Raw genomic sequence first — 22719 nt, 5'->3', positions numbered from 1 at the left:
CATGCAGGTGTCTGCATTTATACGGGGGTCGTAGCGTACATGCAAGTGTCTGTATTTATACAGGGGTTGTAGTGTACATGCAAGTGTCTGTATTTATACAGGGGTCGTAGCGTACATGCAGGTGTCTGCATTTATACGGGGGTCGTAGCGTACACGCAAGTGTCTGTATTTATACGGCGGTCGTAGCGTACATGCAGGTGTCTGCATTTATACAGGGGTCGTAGCGTACACGCAAGTGTCTGTATTCATACAGGGGTCGTAGCGTACATGCAAGTGTCTGTATTTATACAGGGGTCGTAGCGTACATGCAAGTGTCTGTATTTATACTGGGGTCGTAGCGTACATGCAAGTGTCTGCATTTATACAGGGGTCGTAGCGTACATGCAAGTGTCTGTATTTATACTGGGGTCGTAGCGTACATGCAAGTGTCTGCATTTATACGGCGGTCGTAGCGTACATGCAAGTGTCTGTATTTATACAGGGGTCGTAGCGTACATGCAAGTGTCTGTATTTATACTGGGGTCGTAGCGTACATGCAAGTGTCTGTATTTATACTGGGGTCGTAGCGTACATGCAAGTGTCTGCATTTATACGGGGGTCGTAGCGTACATGCAAGTGTCTGCATTTATACTGGGGTCGTAGTGTACATGCAAGTGTCTGCATTTATACGGGCTCGTAGTGTACATGCAAGTGTGTGCTCATGTGCGTAGTATACCATCTTGAGCAAGTCAGAGTGCGTGTGTGTGTGTGTGTGTGTGTGTGTGTGTGTGTGCATGCGTGCGTGCGTGCGTGCGTGCGTGCGTGCGTGCGTGCGTGCGTGCGTGCGTGCGTGCGTGTGCGTGTGTGTGTGTGTGTGTGTGTGTGGTGGAACAGCATGTGATGTTTTCAAGTCTATTGTTTACATGTGCATGTCTGGGATGATCTTATTATAAATTCTCTATATCAAAAACAAATGTAAAAAAAATAAAAATTTAATGAATCTTCAACAGAATGAATTCTGGGGAAAGAGTCTGGAAAGTCCCCTCTTTAAAAACATGTAGAGAATGTATCTGGTGCCATGAAAGACAAAAACATTCTTTTTCATATGTGCTTATGAATGAATTAAGCGGGTCTGGTTGAGCGGGAACCTCTTTAGTCCCTGGGCTCCGGTTGGAGGGTTAGGGTGTGTGACCCCAGTATGTTTGGGTTTGTGCTGCCATGAGACCTTCTGAAAACAGCCTGTCAGTGCTGTGTGTGTGTGTTTGTGTGTGCGCGTGTACGTGCATTTGTGTTTGTGTGTGTGTGTGTGTGTGTGTGTGTGTGTGTGTGTGTGTGTGCGCGTGCATGCGTGCGTGCATGTGTGTGTGTGTGTGTTTCTGTGTGTGTCTATGCATGCGTGTGCCTGTCCACTGTGTTCCCTGTCAGACTAACAGCCAAATAAACAGTAATCAGGCTAACACAAACCTCACAGTGAGGCTCTCCATACTCTCTCACATCCCTCACCAGCCCCTCCAGGCCCCTCCTGGCCCCTCTGAGCCCCTGGGCCCTGACTCAAACCTATCAGACAAGGCATGAGTGGTATAATGGAGGTTTAGTGACCAGCCCTTCTGACTGACTGACTGACGTAATTTATACATGTACACAGCCCTGATACAGCTTGTAATGCAGGTTCTACATGACTGTGTGAGAAATGTCAGTGTTAACCTGCCTGTCGACTGTCACTGGTGTTACCCATATTACTTAAGCCATGTTTACTTTGATCAGTTATCAGATTGTAAACTGTGAAGGTCATGAGGTCACAGAAATGAAACCTAAACAATCAGTCAATTCAATCAATCAATCAATCAAATGTATTTAGTGCTATACAGAAACAGAGCCTAAAACCCCAGAGAGCAATGTAGATGTAGAAGCACAATTCATGCATGTGGGCCTCAAACTACCTTGGTACATGTTACAGGCAGATTCTACTGCTTTATGTTTCTGGTGCTTTAATATTCTAGTGTTGTTGTTTTTTACACTTTTAGTGCTTTCTGTTTTTTTCTGGTGTTTTCAGACTTTTAGAATCTAGTGTTTCTGTTTTTTCTGGTGTTTTCAGACTTTTAGAATCTATGCTTTCTGTTTTTTTCTGGTGTTTTCAGACTTTTAGAATCTAGTGCTTTTGTTTTTTCTGGTGTTTTCAGACTTTTGGAATCTAGTGTTTCTGTTTTTTCTGGTGTTTTCAGACTTTTAGAATCTAGTGCTTTTGTTTTTTCTGGTGTTTTCAGACTTTTAGAATCTAGTGTTTTTGTTTTTTCTGGTGTTTTCAGACTTTTAGAATCTATGCTTTCTGTTTTTTTCTGGTGTTTTCAGACTTTTAGAATCTAGTGTTTCTGTTTTTTCTGGTGTTTTCAGACTTTTAGAATCTAGTGCTTTTGTTTTTTCTGGTGTTTTCAGACTTTTAGAATCTAGTGTTTTTGTTTTTTCTGGTGTTTTCAGACTTTTAGAATCTAGTGTTTCTGTTTTTTCTGGTGTTTTCAGACTTTTAGAATCTAGTGCTTTTGTTTTTTCTGGTGTTTTCAGACTTTTAGAATCTATGCTTTCTGTTTTTTTCTGGTGTTTTCAGACTTTTAGAATCTCGTGTTTCTGTTTTTTCTGGTGTTTTCAGACTTTTAGAATCTAGTGCTTTTGTTTTTTCTGGTGTTTTCAGACTTTTAGAATCTAGTGTTTTTGTTTTTTCTGGTGTTTTCAGACTTTTAGAATCTATGCTTTCTGTTTTTTTCTGGTGTTTTCAGACTTTTAGAATCTAGTGCTTTCTGGTTATTTCTGGTGTTTTCGGACTCTTTTAGACATGTCCAGTGTAGTGCTTTAGCCACCCAGGTGCAATCGATATTACAGCAAGTCAAGTGTACTTTAACACTACTAACCCAGCGAGCAGACAGCACCCTGTAAATGTGACTAACGAGAGTCAAGCGTGGAAATGCAATTACAGAGAGCAGATGACCCGGGCCACTGGGCCCCAATCCTAATTTTACACACGTTGCAGGGGTGGAAGGGGACAGGGGGAATGGAAGGGGGTAGAGGAGGAGGGTGGAGGGGGGGCTGTTTTACCATACTGACTGCAGGGGTTGTGATATGGGTATTTGAGGGGTGGGGACTCATTTTTGGTAGACACAGGTTTAAGAGTTCTCTGGTAGTTTGTCTTGTAACCTGTTGACAGCTTTATGACATGCAGAGCTGAACGGGGATGTGCAGTTGCTCAGTGTGATCAAACCCCCATAGCTGCACATGTCTACTCTCTACCCTCTACTGGAGAGCAGCAGGTTCACCAGAGAAACCAAGCAGCCAGCAGGGAGGGAGCAACAGTTCATAGTGAAGTGTGTAAGGCCTATATGCACTTACATTAGACGTGAAGGACGTTGTCTTATACCAAAAGCAGTGCTTTAATATACTGCACTGTTCTGTATGACGCCAACAGGCATTAGATTAATAACAAAACAAATTGATATGAGTGATGATTGTTCCAGAATGTTTCTTTAAATGGTCTTAGAAGGGGATGCAGACAAAGGAGCTTAAAACAGATTCCAGAGAGATTGACTAGACGTTCTGGTCTGAAGCTACTGTAATTAGGGTCAGGATAGCAACATTGATGTGGTTGTCTCATAACAAGCCTAGCAGACAGTCATGGCTTATAGACGGGAGCACCAGGAGATCACCAGGAGATCACCAGACAGACAGAACAAGATGAAAGAAGAATAACTGTTCCTGCCCTTCAGGCTCTCTCTCTCTCTCTCTCTCTCTCTCTCTCTCTCTCTCTCTCTCTCTCTCTCTCTCTCTCTCTCTCTCTCTCTCTCTCTCTCTCTCTCTCTCTCTCTCTCTCTCTCTCTCTGTGTCTCTACCTCTTTCTTTCATCCCCCCTTCCCTCTGTCAGCATCTCCTTCTCCTCCATTCCAGACAGATAGACAGTCCCCTCACGGTCACGGCGGAGAACCACAACATGCAGGGGGTTTGCCTTTTCCGGTTGCATCTGCTACCCTGGTCCTGCACCGATCCTGCCCCGGTCCCAGCCCCTGAAGGCATACATTTCATGGGATCACACAAGCAGTGCTGGTTCTCAGCCATACCAGTGAGAAGGAGGATGTGGAGGGGCTTTCACACAACCTGGCTTCTGACCTCCCCATCATTACCAGGGTCAGGGGGCTGCAGGGGGGCCACGGCCTGCCATGGGGGCTGCTCTCTCCCAGGCCGCCACGCATCAAAAGTCCATTTAGTCAGGCCAAATGTCAAACACTAGCATGTTTTGATCGTAGAGTCGTTATCAAATTAGGCAATGAGTGAGAACGGGTGGGAGAGTGGGAGTGTGTGTGTGTGTGTGTGTGTGTGTGTGTGGTGTCTGAGAGTACTGGTAATAGTACTGGTAACATCAGCAATTTTTCTGGAAATGTAATTATAGCTGTGTAGTAAAAATAACACAATGAAGGTATTCATAGATGCAACTCATTCTAAATTCAAAAATGTATTCCAAATACGCTTTTGCCTCAAATGACTTCACCACCAATACATCAGATTGGATTGCCTTTCAACTATCAACATGTCAGTCAAAGTGTTAAAATGAACACGGACAATCCAGTCTTTTGCTCATTGCCCTAGCCCTCAAACATACAGATCAGTCTGTTGCTCATTGCCCTAGCCCTCAAACATACAGATCAGTCTGTTGCTCATTGCCCTAGCCCTCAAACATACAGATCAGTCTGTTGCTCATTGCCCTAGCCCTCAAACATACAGATCAGTCTGTTGCTCATTGCCCTAGCCCTCAAACATACAGATCAGTCTGCTGCTCATTGCCCTAGCCCTCAAACATACAGATCAGTCTGTTGCTCATTGCCCTAGCCCTCAAACATACAGATCAGTCTGTTGCTCATTGCCCTAGCCCTCAAACATACAGATCAGTCTGTTGCTCATTGCCCTAGCCCTCAAACATACAGATCAGTCTTTTGCTCATTGCCCTAGCCCTCAAACATACAGATCAGTCTGTTGCTCATTGCCCTAGCCCTCAAACATACAGATCAGTCTTTTGCTCATTGCCCTAGCCCTCAAACATACAGATCAGTCTTTTGCGCATTGCCCTAGCCCTCAAACATACAGATCAATCAAGCAAATGTATTTATAAAGCCCTTCTTACATCAGCTGATATCACAAAGTGCTGTTCAGAAACCCAGCCTAAAACCCCAAACAAGCAATGCAGGTGTAGAAGCACGGTGGCTAGGAAAAACTCCCTAGAAAGGCCTGAACCTAGGAAGAAACCTAGAGAGGAATCGGGCTATGAGGGGTGGCCAGTCCTCTTCTGGCTGTGCAGGGTGGAGATTATAACAGAACATGGCGAAGATGTTAAAATGTTCATAGATGACCAACAGGGTCAAATAATAATAATCACAGTGGTTGTTGAGGGTGTAACAGGTTAGCACCTCAGGAGTAAATGTCAGTTGGCTTTTCATTACCGATCATTTAGAGAGTCTCTACTGCTCCTGCTGTCTCTAGAGAGTTGAAAACAGCAGGTCTGGGACAGGTAGCACGTCCGGTGAACAGGTCAGGGTTCCATAGCCACAGGCAGAACAGTTCAAACTGGAGCAGCAGCACGACCAGGTGGCCTGGGGACAGCAAGGAGTCATCAGGCCAGGTAGTCCTGAGGCATGGTCCTAGGGCTCAGGTCCTCCGAGAGAGAGAAAGAGAGAAAGAAAGAGAGAAAAAGAGAGAAAATTAGAGAGAGCATACTTAAATTCACACAGGACACCGGATAAGACAAGAGAAATACTCCAGATTTAACAGACTGACCGACACATAAACTACTGCAGCATAAATACTGAAGGCTGAGACAGGAGGGGTCAGGAGACACTGTGGCCCTGTCCAGATCAGTCTTTTGTTCATTGCCCTAGCCATCAAACATACAGATCAGTCTTTTGCTCATTGCCCTAGCCCTCAAACATACAGATCAGTCTTTTGCTCATTGCCCTAGCCCTCAAACATACAGATCAGTCTTTTGCTCATTGCCCTAGCCCTCAATCATACAGATCAGTCTTTTGCTCATTGCCCTAGCCCTCAAACATACAGATCAGTATTTTGCTCATTGCCCTAGCCCTCAAACATACAGATCAGTCTTTTGCTCATTGCCCTAGCCCTCAAACATATAGATCAGTCTTTTGTTGATGAGAATTTAAAGTGGAAAAGCAAACTTTTAGCTTATTCAAGGTTTAAAAAGGATTCTAATTTCCACTTTAACATGTCAGACTTAATTTGCCCTAAAACAAATGTATAAACCCCTACAAAAAATGGCCATTAATTATAATCCACATAATAGATGGGTTGGCTGACAACGTCACAAAACGATGTGCGTGCTTCCATGGAGCAGAAGTAAGCGTGTTGTGATTCTGGGTGGCCAGATTTCTAGCAAGAATGACACTGCCATGTGTGGAATCATAAGTGGCTTGTTTCAGCATGTTTCATCATGTTATTGATACCATGTCTTGTTTTGAGGTGTTTTGACTGATTTCATGTCAATACGGCTAAAATTCTCTAGCTAGCTAACCAACAACTGTAACGATGTATTGAAACAACAAGTGGTCATTGTGCAAATGTATTGTTTTCAATAAACGGTGGAGAAGAAATATAGCTTACATGTTACCAAAAGTCTAAGCCAACCCTGTCTGTTTTTCCCCATTGTTGAGCACGCCTCAGTTTTGTTGCTAACCAACGAACCCGTCTATAATTCATATTTCCTTTTGCTGTAGGATTATTTTCCTGCTGTAGCAAACTGGCTCAAATTAAGGTCCTACATTTGTACCTCCGGTACCCCAAACCAGACCAGAGATGAAGGAACCCCCCTCCCTCCTCCCGAGGGGCGAGTCTGTGGTCTCTATGCATCATGGCCACCCACCAGGAGTCAGACATGACTCAGGCCAAACCTGTCGACCCACTTCCTCGACTAGAAACCCCCTCCAGCACAACACATATGAAGGCGTCTGGGAAGAGGCTGCCGCAGTTGCATATTTATAAGAGGGGCCGTTCTAAAATCAACAAGCACAGTCAAATATTTCTGGGAAATAATGAAAATGTAAAAGTGAAGCATTGTGTTCTCATTGGACAGACTTTGGCATCTTACACCCTTTTTTAAGGGTACTAACGGCCATGTTAAATGTGTTAATAATAATTCTGCATTTATAATCAGTTTCTAACATAATTTCATCCAACAAGTGGATCCAACAAGCGGCCGTTATGATGCTTCATTGAATATACAGTTGAAGTCAGAAGTTAACATACAACATTAAATTCCGTTTTTCATAATTCCTGACATTCAATCCTAGTAAAAATTCCCTGTTTTAGGTTAGTTAGGATCACCACTTCATTTTAAGAATGTGAAATGTCAGAATAATAGTAGAGAAAATGATTTATTTCAGCTTTTATTTTTTTCATCACATTCCCAGTGGGTCAAAAGTTTACATACACTCAATTAGTATTTGTTATCATTACCTTTAAATTGTTAAAATTAGGTGAAACGTTTCGGGTAGCCTTCCACAAGCTTCCCACAATAAGTTGGGTGAATTTTGGCCCATTCCTCCTGACAGAGCTGGTGTAACTGAGTCAGGTGTGTAGGCCTCCTTGCTCGCACACGCTTTTTCAGTTCCGCCCACAAATGTTCTATGGGATTGAGGTCAGGACTTTGTGATGGCCACTCCAATACCTTGACTTTTTTGTCCTTAAGACATTTTGCCACAACTTTGGAAGTTTGCTTGGGGTCATTGTCCATTTGGAAGACACATTTGCAACCAAGCTTTAACTTCCTGACTGATGTCTTGAGATGTTGCTTTAATATATCCACATCCTTTTCCTTCCACATGATGCCAACTATTTTGTGAAGTGCACCAGTCCCTCCTGCAGCAAAGCACCCCCACAACTTGATACTGCCACCCCCATGCTTCCCGGTTGGGATGATGTTCTTCGGCTTGCAAGCCTCCCCCTTTTTTCTACAAACATAACGATGGTCATTATGGCCAAACAGTTCTATTTTTGTTTCATCAGACCAGAGGACATTTCTCCAAAAAGTAAGATCTTTGTCCCCATGTGCAGTTGCAAACCGTAGTCTGGCTTTTTATGGTGGTTTTGGAGCAGTGGCTTCTTCCTTGCTGAGCGGCCTTTCAGGTTATGTCGATATAGGACTCGTTTTACTGTGGATAGAGATACTTTTGTACCTGTTTCCTCCAGCATCTTCACAAGGTCCTTTGCTGTTGTTCTGGGATTGATTTGCACTTTTTGCACCAAAGTACGTTCATCTCTAGGAGACAGAACGCGTCTCCTTCCTGAGCGGTATGACGGCTGCGTGGTCCCATGGTGTTTATACTTGCGTACTATTGTTTGTACAGATGAACGTGGTACCTTCTGGCATTTGTAATTGCTCACAAGGATGAACCAGACTTGTGGAGGTCTACAATTTTTGGCTGATTTCTTTTGATTTTCCAATGATGTCAAGCAAAGAGACACTGAGTTTGAAGGTAGGCCTGAAAATACATCCACAGACTCAAATTATGTCAATTAGCCTATCAGAAGCTTCTAAAGCCATGACATAATTTTCTGGAATTTTCCAAGCTGTTTAAAGAAACAGTCAATTTAGTGTATTTAAACTTCTGACCCACTGGAATTGTCAAAAAGTGAATTATAAGTGAAATAATCTGTCTGTAAACAATTGTTGGAAAAATGACTTGTGTCATGCACAAAGTAGATGTCCTAACCGACTTGCCAAAACTATAGTTTGTTAACAAGAAATTTGTGGAGTGGTTGAAAAACAAGTTTTAATGATTCCAACCTAAGTGTATGTTAACTTCTGACTTCAACTTTACATGGCAATGGGAAGTGATCCTCTTGACTTCAGCCAATCAAAACTGGGGCTGACATAAATATGGGGTGTGGTAGGTTGACAATGAAAGACAGAGGTGGCTCTATAACACTTCCCTTGGGGGAAGGAGACAACGTGACAATTGGCATGGGTGTCAATGGGTTACCACTTGAACACATCCTCCAAAGGCATTGTGTATGAGTGTGTGTGTGTGTGTGTGTGTGTGTGTGTGTGTGTGTGTGTGTGTGTGTGTGTGTGTGTGTGTGTGTGTGTGTGTGTGTGTGTGTGTGTGTGTGTGTGTGTGTGTGTGTGTGTGTGTGTGTGTTTGTGCATGTGTATGTAGATGACCAAACACGGCCAAACAAACAATGCCACACCCCACCCCACACACACACAATGAGCGGTTGTCACACACGTCTCAGGGAGAATTAGCCAGTGCTTCCTCTCCCAGTGAGTGGAGACAAAGCTAGCCTTTCCTCTGTGAAACTTAATGCACAGAGGTTATTTATAAACAATAACATGTGGTCTCCGCTGGTCCTGGTGACTGAAGAATGACGTGTCGGCTGGTTCATTGTTTCCATCAGGGAACATCTGTCTGTACTCCGAAGAACCTCACGCCGTTGGTCGACATCTTATCCCATGTCGGTTAGAGAGCCTGTGTGTGAGGAAGAGCCCTCAGAGACGGAGGCTATTAGACGAGGCAGACAAAGTAGTGTACTATAAGAAATAGAGGGTCATTTCAGAAGCGGCCCCATTTATTCCTCTGGGGCCTCAGAGAGAGTCCAGAGGCATCCATTTATTTGGGACCGGGGTACTTGTGGCTTGTAAATGAAGTCAGATGATTTCTTGATTGTTGTCTGTTTGTTGCATCTCAGTTTTCAGCAAACTCAAAGAAATCAGTCAAAGAGAGTTGAGAAAAAGGAGGATCTTTGAAGAATGATTTTCTTTTGCTTTGAACTGATCCTCCAGACGCTTCATGTATCAATTAATACCTCCTGTGCTTGGCAGGGAAATAGAGGGTTTGGAATAATAACATTATGACATGTGAGTAATAAACTCCTGGAGTAAACTACACCTTGGCTGTGTGTCAGACAGTCGGATGACCTACAACCCCAAGACAACCACACAGCGACTGTGTGTGTAGTCTAGAAGTCAGAGGACACAAACCCCCAAGCCAACATGAGAAAGGACTGTTTGAGATTCAGTCTGATTGGCAAGCGCAGGGGGATTGAGGGAAATGATGTTGTGTCACAGCCACTACCTCGGCTGGATGTGTGTGTGTGTGTGTGTGTGTGTGTGTGTGTGTGTGTGTGTGTGTGTGTGTGTGTGTGTGTGTGTGTGTGTGTGTGTGTGTGTGTGTGTGTGTGTGTGTGTGTGTGTGTGTGTGTGTGTCTGTGTGTGTCTGTCTGTGTGTGTCTGTGTGTGTGTGTGTCTGTGTGTGTGCGTGCCTCGGTCACCTTCAAAGGCAGCCCTCTGAAAGGCACTAATCACAACATGTGATGAGCCTGGAGAACAAAGACAACAGGCAGAAAATAACAGCAGCGTGGGAACCCTCAGTGAATTTGAAATACAACAGGGAGAGAACGAAACCACCCATCCCACCCACCCTCCGACTCACAGCCCGCCAAGCCTGCCTGCCTGTTGCCACACTAACAATCAGCAGCAGAATGTGGAAGTGTGTGTGTGTGTGTGTGTGTGTGTGTGTGTGTGTGTGTGTGTGTGTGTGTGCGTGCGTGCGTGCGTGTGCATGCGTGCGTGCACGTATATGTTTGTGCCCCCCTGCCACACTAACAATCAGCAGCAGAATGTGGAAGTGTGTGTGTGTGTGTGTGTGTGTGTGTGTGTGTGTGTGTGTGTGTGTGTGTGTGTGTGCGTGCGTGCGTGTGCGTGCGTGCGTGCGTGCACGTATATGTTTGTGCCCCCCTGCCACGCCAACAATCAGCAGGCAGCAGAAAGGTGGGAGTGTGTGGGAATGCGTCTGTCTGTGTCATGTCTGAACTCGAGGCTAGCTGGTTGAAGGCAGCAATAACAACAACATGAAAACAGCCCTAAGAGCTTCCTCTCATTCATGTTTCTTAACAAGGCAGCTCCTCTCCTCTCCTGGCCTGATGACTATTATGCATGCTGCTGCCTGGGGTTATTAGAGATAAGGATCAGGGATTCATAGACTATCTCAGAGTAGGATTTCTGATCTAGGATCAGTTTTGCCTTTCAGATCATAATGAGTAAGATTATATGGACAAGGGTCAGGGGTCAAACACTGCTGATGTACTGTATGGTCCTCTCACGTTTCTTCCTCTTATCAGAATCTTTATAGGGTAGCCAATCAGCGTATGATCAGGTCACAGTGGCAGGAGGTGGGGGAACATGGCAGGCTGTCATTCTGAGAGACAGCCAAGACCAGCAGAAAACATATGACCATCATTACATTGTTCCTGAGTAATTAAGATACCTCAAACCTGTAAATAAAACCCTACGTTTTCAGATACGTAGGGTCAGATAGTAATATTCTGATCTAAATTTATGAATATTCCTTGATTGAATCAACAAGTAGCTTCAAGTAGTACAGGCCTACTCTTTGCCAAATATATTCTTGAAGATGTCTACAAGTGAGATATTCCAGACCTGCCTGTTAAAATACTTTGGTTTGTCAATGAATGTCCTATAAACTATGAATGTTTATCTGAATTCGACACCAGGTCAATAAACTGAGCATCCTTCTATACAATAAGGCCCTCACAGGGGACCCTTACCCGTGGCATGGGACTGGTGTGTGTGTGTGTGCGCGTGTGTGCGCGTGTATGACTCATGAAAACAGGTCAAAAGGATCAGCAAGAGCTAAATCTGCTTGTCACATGAGGAGAGGGGACATACAAACACACAGAACAATGTCTGTCAAATGATTTGGGACCCAGAGGGGGTGTGGTGTGGTGATGACACACTGGAGAAGCTGGCCTCCTTTAATTGCATTATGCCTTTTGTGTGGCAAAGTCCTCATCCTCTCCAGTCCCTAAAGCATCTTTACCGTGCATCATGTCCGCGGTGGGTAAGATTAGACTTCATAGTTTCCTCTTGAACACTGGCTGTCCTTTAGATGAGTTAGTATTGGATTACAGGTTCACACGCTCGCCTCTAGACCGCCCGTCGCCCCGACCAATTGCCCCATTCATTTCAAACGCCGGAGACTGCCGTCGCCCCTGATTGGTTATCTGCGTTGGGCTAAGAAACTTTCCCACGGCAAGCGCGTGGTGACAGCAGGCCAGCCACTCCTCACAACCGGGACAGACAGCCACAGTACTCGGGAGGGGAGGGGGGTTGACAGTCACGGACCGAAAGTCTATTGGACCCCTGTCAAAATCATTCAAAGAAGTGGGGCGTGTTTAGGCCGTAGAGTTCCCTTGCAACTGTGCTGTCACTCAAACCATAGCTGACTTATAATTGGCTAGTTAGGGTGCAATGCCAAGCCCCTTCTGGCTGGCAGTGATGTAGAAATGATACCGTGGGAAAGCTTGGTCCTTCAAACGGATGAGCTCGACGCATAGCTGATAGACGCACAGAGAGTCGGAGAATTGAAAGACTTGGACCATACTGTATTGTACTCTGAACGAAGGAAACACAACAGCGGATAAAAATGAAAAGGAATCACGATTTTAGCTCCTCGGACAGCGAGCTGGACGAGAACATTGAGGTTGAGAAGGAGAGTGCAGATGAAAATGGGTAAGATTGTGTCCAATATTTTCGTTTCATTGCATTATTATTATATGTTCCGAACCTACGTTCCAAGGGTCTTACTCCTGTATTGCTTTGATATTGTTTATAAGAAAAGACGTGCAAAAATGTGAAAATATATTCAGCAATTTGGTCATTTCCGAGGCCTGATGTGCGTTAGTAACGCACATGAATACAATAATTGAATGTGTTGTTCTTTCAGGAACATGAGTTCTCCCCTTGGGCCGATGTCTCCAGCAACAAAAACTCAAGTGAATGCGAGGAAGCGCCGTCGAGGAGTGAGTACATTTCTTGTTAGAATGGTCGCCCGTAAAAGTGTGTAATACGCACGTTTTTACACCAACTAAATTCTCAATTTTTTTCAGTAACTGAATGTTCCAATCGCTCATCTCTCCTACAGATCATTGAAAAACGTCGCCGTGACAGAATCAACAACAGCCTCACCGAGCTGCGCAGACTGGTCCCTAGCGCGTTCGAGAAGCAGGTATGGTCCGATCCCTGTGTCATGCGTAAAACAACCGCCCTATCAAAAAGTTTGTCAGGATACGTCAACGTGCTTTGAACTGGTAGAGAACAGTTCAAGTTTATAAACTTTCCACATGTTTTAAGAAAATAACGAATAATAATTTCCAGTATATATCTTTAATGATTTAAACGATATTCAATACCTTTTTATTAGTTTAATTAATGTGCCTTCTGTCCCGAAATCCTTCAGGGTTCAGCTAAACTGGAGAAAGCAGAGATTCTGCAGATGACGGTGGATCATCTGAAGATGCTTCATGCTGCTGGAGGAAAAGGTATGATGGAGTCGTTTGTACTACAATAAATTACCATAATAAAATAATTACTGTATCATGAAAGGAAACAATGTTTTTGAACTGCCATAATATTGATTGACTGTAAAGTTATTGATTTGTATAATATCTTTCTCTTCACTGAGTTGTTCTGTAAACTCAAGCTATGTGCATCTCATTAAATATTTTAGTAAGTCAGGCAGGCATAGCACAAGACACCTGCTTTAGTTTCTTTGCTAACTTTAACTATCTTCCTGGATTGTCACACTCATTGTTATTAGTAGACTTCAGTAGCCTTCCTTTATTCCTGCTCTACTTGTTTGGTGGTATTGACTGAAAACACTTCATTAACCCTGCTTCTCCCCTCTCCCTTCCAGGTTACTTTGATGCCCATGCCCTGGCCTCGGACTACCGGGGTCTGGGTTTCAGGGAATGTCTGGCTGAGACGGCCCGCTACCTGAGCATTATGGAAGGCCTGGACAGCACTGACCCCCTGCGGATCCGCCTGGTCTCCCACCTGAACAGCTACGCCTCCCAGAGAGAGGCCCACTCCGTCTCTGTGTCTGGACTGGGCCACCTGGCATGGGGCTCGGCTTTTGGGTCTCCCCCCTCCGCACACCTGGCCCACCACCTCCTCCTCCAGCAGCAGCAGCATCAACACCAGCAGGGGGCGACGTTACCGTTACCACGCAGCGCCTCCAACAGCTCTCCGTCATCCTCCTCTTCTACTCCTTCTTCATCCTCTTCTTCCTCCTCCTCGCCGATAGAGAGAGAGCCTCGCTCCTCGCCCCATGGCCATGCTCCCAGCAGGCTTAGCGGTGCCACCCCCCTCTCTGAGCACAGTCACGCCCAGGGGGGTCCTCTCCGTGTCCCCCCCAGTGCTGCCCCCCTCCCCCCAGGGCTGAACCTCACCGTGACCTCCACAGCCGCCTCTGCAGCCTCCAAGCTCTCCCCTCCCCTCTCCCTGTCCTCACTCTCCACCCTATCGGCGTTCCCCTTCCCCTTCAGTGCCTTCCCCCTGCTGTCCCCCGGCACCCTCAGCCCCCCCGTCCACACCCCCTCCAGCCAAGCCAGCCTGGGGAAGCAGCCCTACCGGCCCTGGGGCATGGAGATAGGGGCTTTCTGAACTATCTTTAACCCCCCTCCACACTGACTAAACTGACCAAGTAGATGGCTAGAGAGTGCACCATCACTATGAACTGAACTGAACTCACCAGCTGAGCTGGACCTTTCCATGGCCAAGAAGATGTTGTTTTTCTATCATACCATATCAACATTCTATAAAGGCGATAGCTATAGGAATACTATTTTTTTTTTCTTAGAAATTGCGTTTTTCTATGATGTTGTCGAAAGAAGGAAACAATTATAAGAGAGCAAACAAAGTGATTGTTTAATTAACAATATTGAGTTATCTATGTGTTGTCTGTTAGTGGGCTTTGCTTCTCCTCCCATAGTGTGTTCAGCCTGTAAGGGGAAGATTTCACAGATGGTCAGGCTGTCAATCAGTCGCCCATCAAGTTCTCAGCGAAACTGTCCCCTTTGTTTTCCCATTGAGCCCTGGACTGTACTTGTATCTCACAGAGAGAGGGAGAGAGAAAGAGAGGGAGAGAGAGATGCGTGGAGAGGGAGGTCTTGGTGGTGCCCTTTTTATGGCATTTTATGGACTGGAAGAACTAAAAGCAGGTGTTTGTTTGACTGTTAGAATTGATCCGGAACCCTCTTGTTTGCCATTAGTTTGATTTGCATTCTCTGTGTGAGTTTCTATCGCAGCAAAATCTCTCTGAAGTCATGTATTTACAGTCATGAGTCAAGGGTGAGGACAACAAAGAGTTAATGTCCTTTGATGTGATGTCTACAGAGGTCACAAGACCCTATATTTCTGATTGTTAGCAGATTGCAGTCAAAAAGTGGTAGCTGTACAATTGTTTAACATTAAACAACATACTGTCATAGCGAGCTGAGCAGGCAGCTATTGAGACGTATGGAACCAATTGGAATCGGTGTAATAAAAAAAATGCAATGCTTTTTCAAAGAATTACAATATTAGTTGGTCTGAGACTTGCAACATAAATTCTTTACACTCCTTTACATTCGATTATATTATATGATCCATAAAAAGTGGTGGAGAGGCGTGACACTCTTCTCAATTAAAACATATATTTTTTTATGAATTAATAGACAAATTATCATATGATATCATTTTCAACATAGACGCCAATAGGAACAATCGCTGAAACACACTGCAGTATCCCTGTACCTCTATATAGTCATTGCTCAGAGATATCTAGACTACATATTCCCTATACGGTCCAATTCTAGATGGTTTCCGACCACATCTGTGTGGATTCTATGGCGAGTCTGTGACAGTAATAGCATCCCCTCTTGTAAGATGTGTATTTTTACCAAACCTCAAAAGTGATTTTGTACATAAGTGTTTTGTATAAAAAAGCGCTGATAAATCTGATTTCTCAGCTTTCTAATAATGATATACTGTGTGTATGTATGTACACTAGAGATGGGATGTATGTAGAGAGAGAGTGCTGGGACGGCATGTGAGGTACTCTATTCCGTCCTTCACTTATCTATCTGTGTGACCTTATCTGCAATAAAAAGCTATGAGAAAATGAAATCCATTGTTTGCTCCTTCTGTGTCCCAAACTATCGTGTGATTGAGACCGTGTGGAGAAAGACACATTTTAATAAGTATTTCTGATATTCAAAACTCAACCCTCGCTATTTATATCCGTCTTTGGTTAATATGACTGCCTGGAACTGTTGAGATTCTCTTCCTTATTTATTTTAATTATTAGATCAATCTTCCACCAACATTATCCAACATTTCTGAAGTCTGTTTAGATAAAGGAAGATATCGTTGTGATTAACAGTAGTAATATCGACTTTGACTCCACACTGCTCTCCATGGGTAACAGGTAATAGTCCCTGGTCCAGTCCCTGTCTGTCCATGTCCCTATCTGTCCCTATGCTGCTCTCCGCTGTGCTGTGAGACAGTCGACGCCCGGTATCAGCCACAGCCTCTGGGTCTCTTGATTGCTTCTCTGTGTGTACAGGAAGCGATTAACAACGAGGGGATGTCCTGGACAATGGCAGCTTGGCTGGCCCTACCGCGTGGGAAGAGAGGGAGGAGGGAGGGAGGGAGGAAAGGAGAGAGGAGGCAGGAGGAGAGAGAGGGGAAACAGAGGGTAGTGTGGGAGGCAGAGAGGGAAGAGAGTGAGAGGAGAGGGAGAGTAAGGGCAGTGTGGGAAAGTGGGAAAAGAGAGAGAGGGAAAGAGAGAGTGTGATAGACATAGGGGTGTGGGAGAGAGGGGAGAGAGAAAGAGAGGGAATAGAGAGGGAAAGAGAGCAGTGTGGGATAGAGGGGAGAGGTAGGAGGGAGAGAGAAGAGAGAGCACAGTGCTGCTTTGTCTCAGAGCCATGGTTGCAGCCCACTCTCCTCCCGGTGTGCTTGGCTCCCACGCTCCCCCAAGTTACTGTTGTTGCTGCTGCTGGGACGCCCGTCAGAGGAGTGATAAAACAGAGCCTCCTCCTCCTCCTCCGCCTTTCATCAACTCTGCCAAATCATCCTCCTCTATCTCACCCACCCTCCTATCCCTCTCTCTTTCACTCGGTGTCCATCCATCCTCCTCCTCATTTCATCAATGCTCTGCCAAAATATGCTCCTCTCCTGTATCTCTCCCACACCCTTTCCCTCCTTCTGTCTCCATCCATCCTCATTATCGTTCTTCCTGTCGTTTGTTTGCCAGAATTGTAAGGTGATTCTCATCAGTAACTATGAGGGAAGAGTCTACACTACAGAGTCTAGTATTGTCTCATGTAAACCCTACAGGCAATTCTGGATTTACTTCATAGTAAAGGGTCAATGTGTTACAACACTGCCAATTGCAATCTTTTGTCACCACCTACTGGTCATATGCGATTCTACAACTGTGGATGATCACTTGCTTTCCTTGGCCATGTCCATATTTAAAAAAATTCAGAGACTGAGTAATAAACATAGTTATATTATAGAAATAATACAATAATACATACCAACAAAGATTAATGTGACAGATTAATCTGCATTTGTAATTGGACATGCTCAAAAACAAATTTAATTATTTTTGTCTTCTTCCAAGCTAAAAAGACAATACATCAGTAATAGAATAAGCACACAAAGCCAATATCATTCACAGAACCCCAAACCTTTATTAACCACAGGTTGCTCACAAAGATATATGTGGAGGGGGGGAAACACACAAACAGGAAGAGAGAGAGGCAGGCAGATTCATCACCACAGACAGGACGCTGTGATGTCATCAGTATGTGACCGATGGTCAGATATACAGCTCCAACTTCCTGGCTGTGCTCCTTGTGCTCCCCAGCACACATGCACACACAATCCACCCACCCCTCCTGAAACACACACACACATACACACACACACACACACACACACACACACACACACACACACACACACACACACACACACACACACACACACACACACACACACACACACACACACACACACACACACACACACACACACACACACACACCTGACCTGTATACACTTGCATGCACCCTTTGCAGATGGCCACTGTCTTCCATTGTCATGTTAACACATCTAACATCATCTAGCTGTTATTTGAAGTCTATGTGTTGATTGGCTTACATGTTGCCTACTTTAGCTGTTTATGCCCTTCGTGTGCCATAGTCTGCTTTACCCAGTTAAAAGCTGTTTAAATACTAAGAAGAAGGTACAATGATTCATTCTCCATAGTGAGAGAGTTATTCTACGATTCTCCATATATAGTGTGAAACCTTCCTAGTAGCATTTGGCATTGGTTCCTCTCTGGTACGACGTGAAAGAAATGAGAGGGCCCATAAGCTTGTAGGACATGGATGTAACTTATGGATCTACCATTGCCTCTATGTTAGCCGCTATATGAGTTTGTAGCATTCTAGGCACGATTACATTATCTACATGTCTAAGATGGTACATACATGCTGACAGAGTGATTGACAGGGGACGCAGGGGGCCTTGGGAACCAGGAAGGATCATAACACCCCTCTGTGACATCATGGTATGAGCCAGGGATGTCATGTGACCTCTGCAATGCCCAACTGACAGAATTTAGCAAGCTCCTCTTGATCGACATGTCATGTTTGCCAAATTTCTCAAAATGTGTGTGTGTGTATGTGTAAGTGTGTTTGAGAGTATGTGTGTGTGTGCGTGCGCGCGCGCGAGCTTGCATGTGTGTGAATGTACTACTGTATGTAAGAGAGTGGGGGATCAGACAGACAGACAGGAGAGAATCGGCTCATAAATGCTATAATAAGTCTCCTGAAGTCTAGCTAGTCTCTCTTCCAGGAGTCAATGTGCAGCTTGCATTCTAATCATCCCCACACTGACTGACTGACTGACTGACTGACCGACACAGACACAGACATGGTCAGAAAATAACCACCGCAAACACACGTCAGCTAGCTGGCAAACTCACAACAACACAGAAGCCTGATAGTACAAGAGAAACTGCAAACGTTTTTTGTTCCGAGAAAAACTAAACAACAATGTACATCCATAGATAGAGAAAATGATCCAATCGCAAACTGCAATACTTTAGCTGTATTATCATACTGTATATAACAAAAAAGGAAGTATTTACAAAAAACAATACCCACTTTCACTTGGTTGGCTTCTCTTTTTCTTTCTTTTTCATCATTTGAAATTGAGCAAACACATTCTTTTATAGGGAGGAGTGGGAGACATTTTCATATTTGTTTGTGATCCCCCCCATTTGCTAACGCTGTTGGTGTGGGCTGGCGGTGGGTGGGTTGGTCATCCTCCTCCCTCAAGGGAGGGGGGGTCGTCTGATGCTGTGGGGGCTGTAGTAGTAGGGGGATCTGGGGGTCCCTCGGGGGGGGGGGCTGTCGGGGGGAAGGGTGGCTGTAGGGGGGTACGATGGTCGGTGGCGCCCCTCATCTGCTCACGCTGTCAGCTCTTCCCTGAGCTCTTTGTTCCTGCGCACCACCTGGGCATGCCTCTCCTGAGGACAACACAGAGAGAGATGCTGCCATATTGGACGTACCAGAAACCTTTTAATACTGACCCTGCCCTGAGACTCTCTGATTCAAGTCTGTCAACTTACTGTCGTCCCCCTTTCAGCTGACATGTTTGACTACAATCGCCAGTGTTTCATCCTTGAATGATGCCACCAGCCCCTACCTATCACATCGTACCCTTCTATCTTGCCCACCCCTTCCATTCATCTGGTCTTGCTATCTCCACCTACAATTTTTCCCACCAAGTTCTCCTCTCACCTTCTCCTGCAGGCGCTCCATGATGGAGGCCAGGTAGGCCTGGCGGTTCTCCTTGATCTGCTCCATCTTCATGGTCAGCTTCTCCTCAGCCATCTTGCTGAAGTTGCTGTTCTCCTCCATGGCCTTGAGCAGCACGTCCCTTTCGTGCTCCCGCTTCTCTGCAAGGGCCCTGAGAACCTGGGCCTCCTGGGACTGAAGAGGGGACGTGATAGAGTAGAGTAAAGTAGAGTAGGGTACAGTAGTGTAGAAAAGAGTAGAATAATATGAAGTAGAATAGAATAAGGAATCCAAATAGAATAGAATAAAGTAGAATAGAACAGAATAGAATGCAGGTGGAGGCCAAGATACAAGGTTGGAAGGAGAGGGGAAGAGTTAGTTTTAGTATCGTTCCTTTGCCTGATGAATGTACTCATTGCTTAGTAATAATAAAGTAAGTGTAGGAGTCAAAGTCTAAGCCAAGCTAAGGTATAGGTTAAGACAAGCTAAGGAATAGTCTAAGCCAAGCTAAGGTATAGGCTAAGTCAAGCTAAGGTATAGGTTAAGACAGGCTAAGGTATAGTCTAAGACAAGCTAAGGTATAGGCTAAGACAAGCTAAGTTATAGTCTAAGCCAAGCTAAGGTATAGGCTAAGACACGCTAAGTTATAGTCTAAGCCAAGCTAAGGTATAGGCTAAGACAAGCTAAGGAATAGTCTAAGACAACCTAAGGTATAGGTTAAGACAGGATAAGGAATAGTCTAAGACAAGCTAAGGTATAGGCTAAGACAAGCTAAGTTATAGTCTAAGCCAAGCTAAAGTATAGGCTAAGACAAGCTAAGGAATAGTCTAAGACAAGCTAAGGTATAGGTTAAGACAGGATAAGGAATAGTCTAAGACAAGCTAAGGTATAGGCTAAGACAAGCTAAGGTATAGTCTAAGCCAAGCTAAGGTATAAGCTAAGACAAGCTAATGAATAGTCTAAGACAAGCTAAGGTATAGGCTAAGACAAGCTAAGGTATAGTCTAAGCCAAGCTAAGGTATTGGCTAAGACAAGTAAGCTAGGACAAAGTTTGTCCCAAGTGTAATTTACTAGCGTGATTCAGTGTGATTCAGTTTTGGAATTAAGTTGTCGGCTTATGCTAAGGGAATCTGATAGATGGTGACTCACTCTCCTCCGGTCCTCAGCGGCCTCCAGCTTCTTCAGGATGTCCTCCAGAGAGACCTCCCTCTTAGGGGGCGAGGTGACGCAGTGGGCTGCGTCCGACATCGGGGAGGGGGGCTTCAGGATCACCTCGAAGGCCTGGCCAGATGCACGCTTGTTGATGGGCTTCACCTCCATGCCTGCTACTGCAAGGTGAGAAGTGCATGTGTGTGTGTGTGTGTGTGTGTGTGTGTGTGTGTGTGTGTGTGTGTGTGTGTGTGTGTGTGTGTGTGTGTGTGTGTGTGTGTGTGTGTGTGTGTGTGTGTGTGTGTTTGGTAGAGGGGGGGCAGATGGAGGAAAACCACAGAAGGAAACTCAAAATGCTGCCTTTGTAGTATTAATATTACCCCAGTCAAACTTTCACTTAGACAAAGAAATGCCTCTTCGTTGCCTTTACAGTAAGTTGAAAGTGATTTGAAACACTAAAAAAGTCAGATGACTCTTCTGCTTACCTTGGAACTCTCCCATCAGGTTCTTGCGTGTCTCAGGGTACAGGCAGGAGCAGAGGAGAGATAGGACAGAAATCTCCTTCATCTTCTCTTTGTATGCTGTGGGGAACACACACACACACACATGCACACACACACACATGCGTGCACACACACACACACACACATCGTTAACCCACTTTCTCCTCCTCATAAATGATCATCCCACATGGCATCGCCATCTTTAGATGTTTAGGAAAATAAATATTCAGCAAATCCTTAAATAGAAAAGAAAAACATGATAATCAAAGCCGGTCTAGTGAGATGAATCAGCCTGAGGTTTCTAAGCCCCATTTTGTGGAGCTTTGTTTGTGCAGACTGAAGGGAAGTGGGATGGCTGTGTGTGTGTGTGTGTGTGTGTGTGTGTGTGTGTGTGTGTGTATGTTTGTGTGTGTACATACTTGCGTGAGATGGTGTCTGCTGTGTCCTCATATGTTCTGAACGGTTGACCACCTCCCCACAGCATTCATTCTCCATTCATCATTAGCTATGCATTTCATTTCAGCATATAATTGATTTACATAGCTAACAGTCAAGGTACTCTCCTTGCCCAGTCTGTAGCTAGCACTGGTAACACCCAACAGTCATTTAACAGCAAGGATAGCACCTAGAGGCTGAATGATTATGGCTGATGTTGCCAAAATCTAGCCTGGAATCCAAACTGTATTGTTCTATTTCAATATTATTTCACTTTAGGATTCCAGGCTAGAAAGTTCCTGAGCTTTGGCACCCAAATTGGGACTAGAACCTACTGTAGCATCCCCATAAGGCAGCCAGCAAAGATGGGAAAACTACTGTATCATACTGCAACAAACACTCTGGCTCTTGTCCTCCTGGCTGCTGTGCTGTAGTGTTCAGTACAGTGTGTATTGGAGGCACAGTCAGAGTCCAGCCGGGCACCTCAACGTGCCAAACAGCACCCAAGCCTCTATGATCTATCATCCACCACACGCTGTGGGCTGCAGGGCTGAAAATTGCTACATCGATCACTGACTGATGTCCCTGGCTGGGAGTCAAAACTGAGCAAAATAAGGCTGAGATTTACAGTTAGACAGCTTCTCCATGGAGGAGAGAAGTGTAGCTAGTGCCTACTGCCGCTCTGCTGTTGCTCAACCAGCCAAAGCCTCTCCCTGTCTTTCTGTCTGTTTGAGTGAAGTGTAGCTAGTGCCCACAGCAGTGGTACTGCACAACCAGACAGCTCTCAGCCTAGCAGACGCCACGGGTAATCAGATCAACTCTCACATGTAGCAATAGCTCGCTGACTCTCCAATGGGCTTGTTAACCCCTCCCAGAAGAAAAAGAAAAGGAGATGAAAGAGGGGATGAGAAGAGGAGGACTGTGTTAACTCTCTTGTTAACCCCTCCTT

General features: G+C 44.9%; 2 protein-coding genes across 2 annotated transcripts in view; one reads left to right on the top strand and one right to left on the bottom strand.

Annotated features, from left to right (window-relative positions):
* Positions 1 to 12368: 12368 nt before the first annotated feature.
* Positions 12369 to 15981, top strand: LOC120022746 (hairy/enhancer-of-split related with YRPW motif protein 1-like). The gene is made up of 5 exons (XM_038966736.1): positions 12369 to 12556; positions 12771 to 12846; positions 12969 to 13052; positions 13284 to 13365; positions 13740 to 15981. Exons 1-5 carry the CDS (start codon positions 12471 to 12473, stop codon positions 14486 to 14488), a joined length of 1077 nt encoding a protein of 358 aa, XP_038822664.1. The 5' UTR covers positions 12369 to 12470; the 3' UTR covers positions 14489 to 15981.
* Positions 15982 to 19352: 3371 nt separating this feature from the next.
* Positions 19353 to 22719, bottom strand: part of LOC120022758 (stathmin-2-like) — a 9762-nt gene continuing 6395 nt past the window's right edge. Inside the window, exons 2-5 of the mRNA XM_038966751.1 lie at positions 21318 to 21413; positions 20833 to 21005; positions 19687 to 19878; positions 19353 to 19412 (exon numbers count right to left, since the gene is read on the bottom strand). Coding sequence (XP_038822679.1) covers positions 19353 to 19412; positions 19687 to 19878; positions 20833 to 21005; positions 21318 to 21413 — 521 coding nt within the window. The remainder of the gene's footprint in view (positions 19413 to 19686; positions 19879 to 20832; positions 21006 to 21317; positions 21414 to 22719) is intronic.

Source organism: Salvelinus namaycush, chromosome 27, assembly GCF_016432855.1.
Source record: "Salvelinus namaycush isolate Seneca chromosome 27, SaNama_1.0, whole genome shotgun sequence".
Taxonomy (NCBI): domain Eukaryota; kingdom Metazoa; phylum Chordata; class Actinopteri; order Salmoniformes; family Salmonidae; genus Salvelinus; species Salvelinus namaycush.
This window is presented reverse-complemented; position numbering and strand designations above follow the sequence as displayed.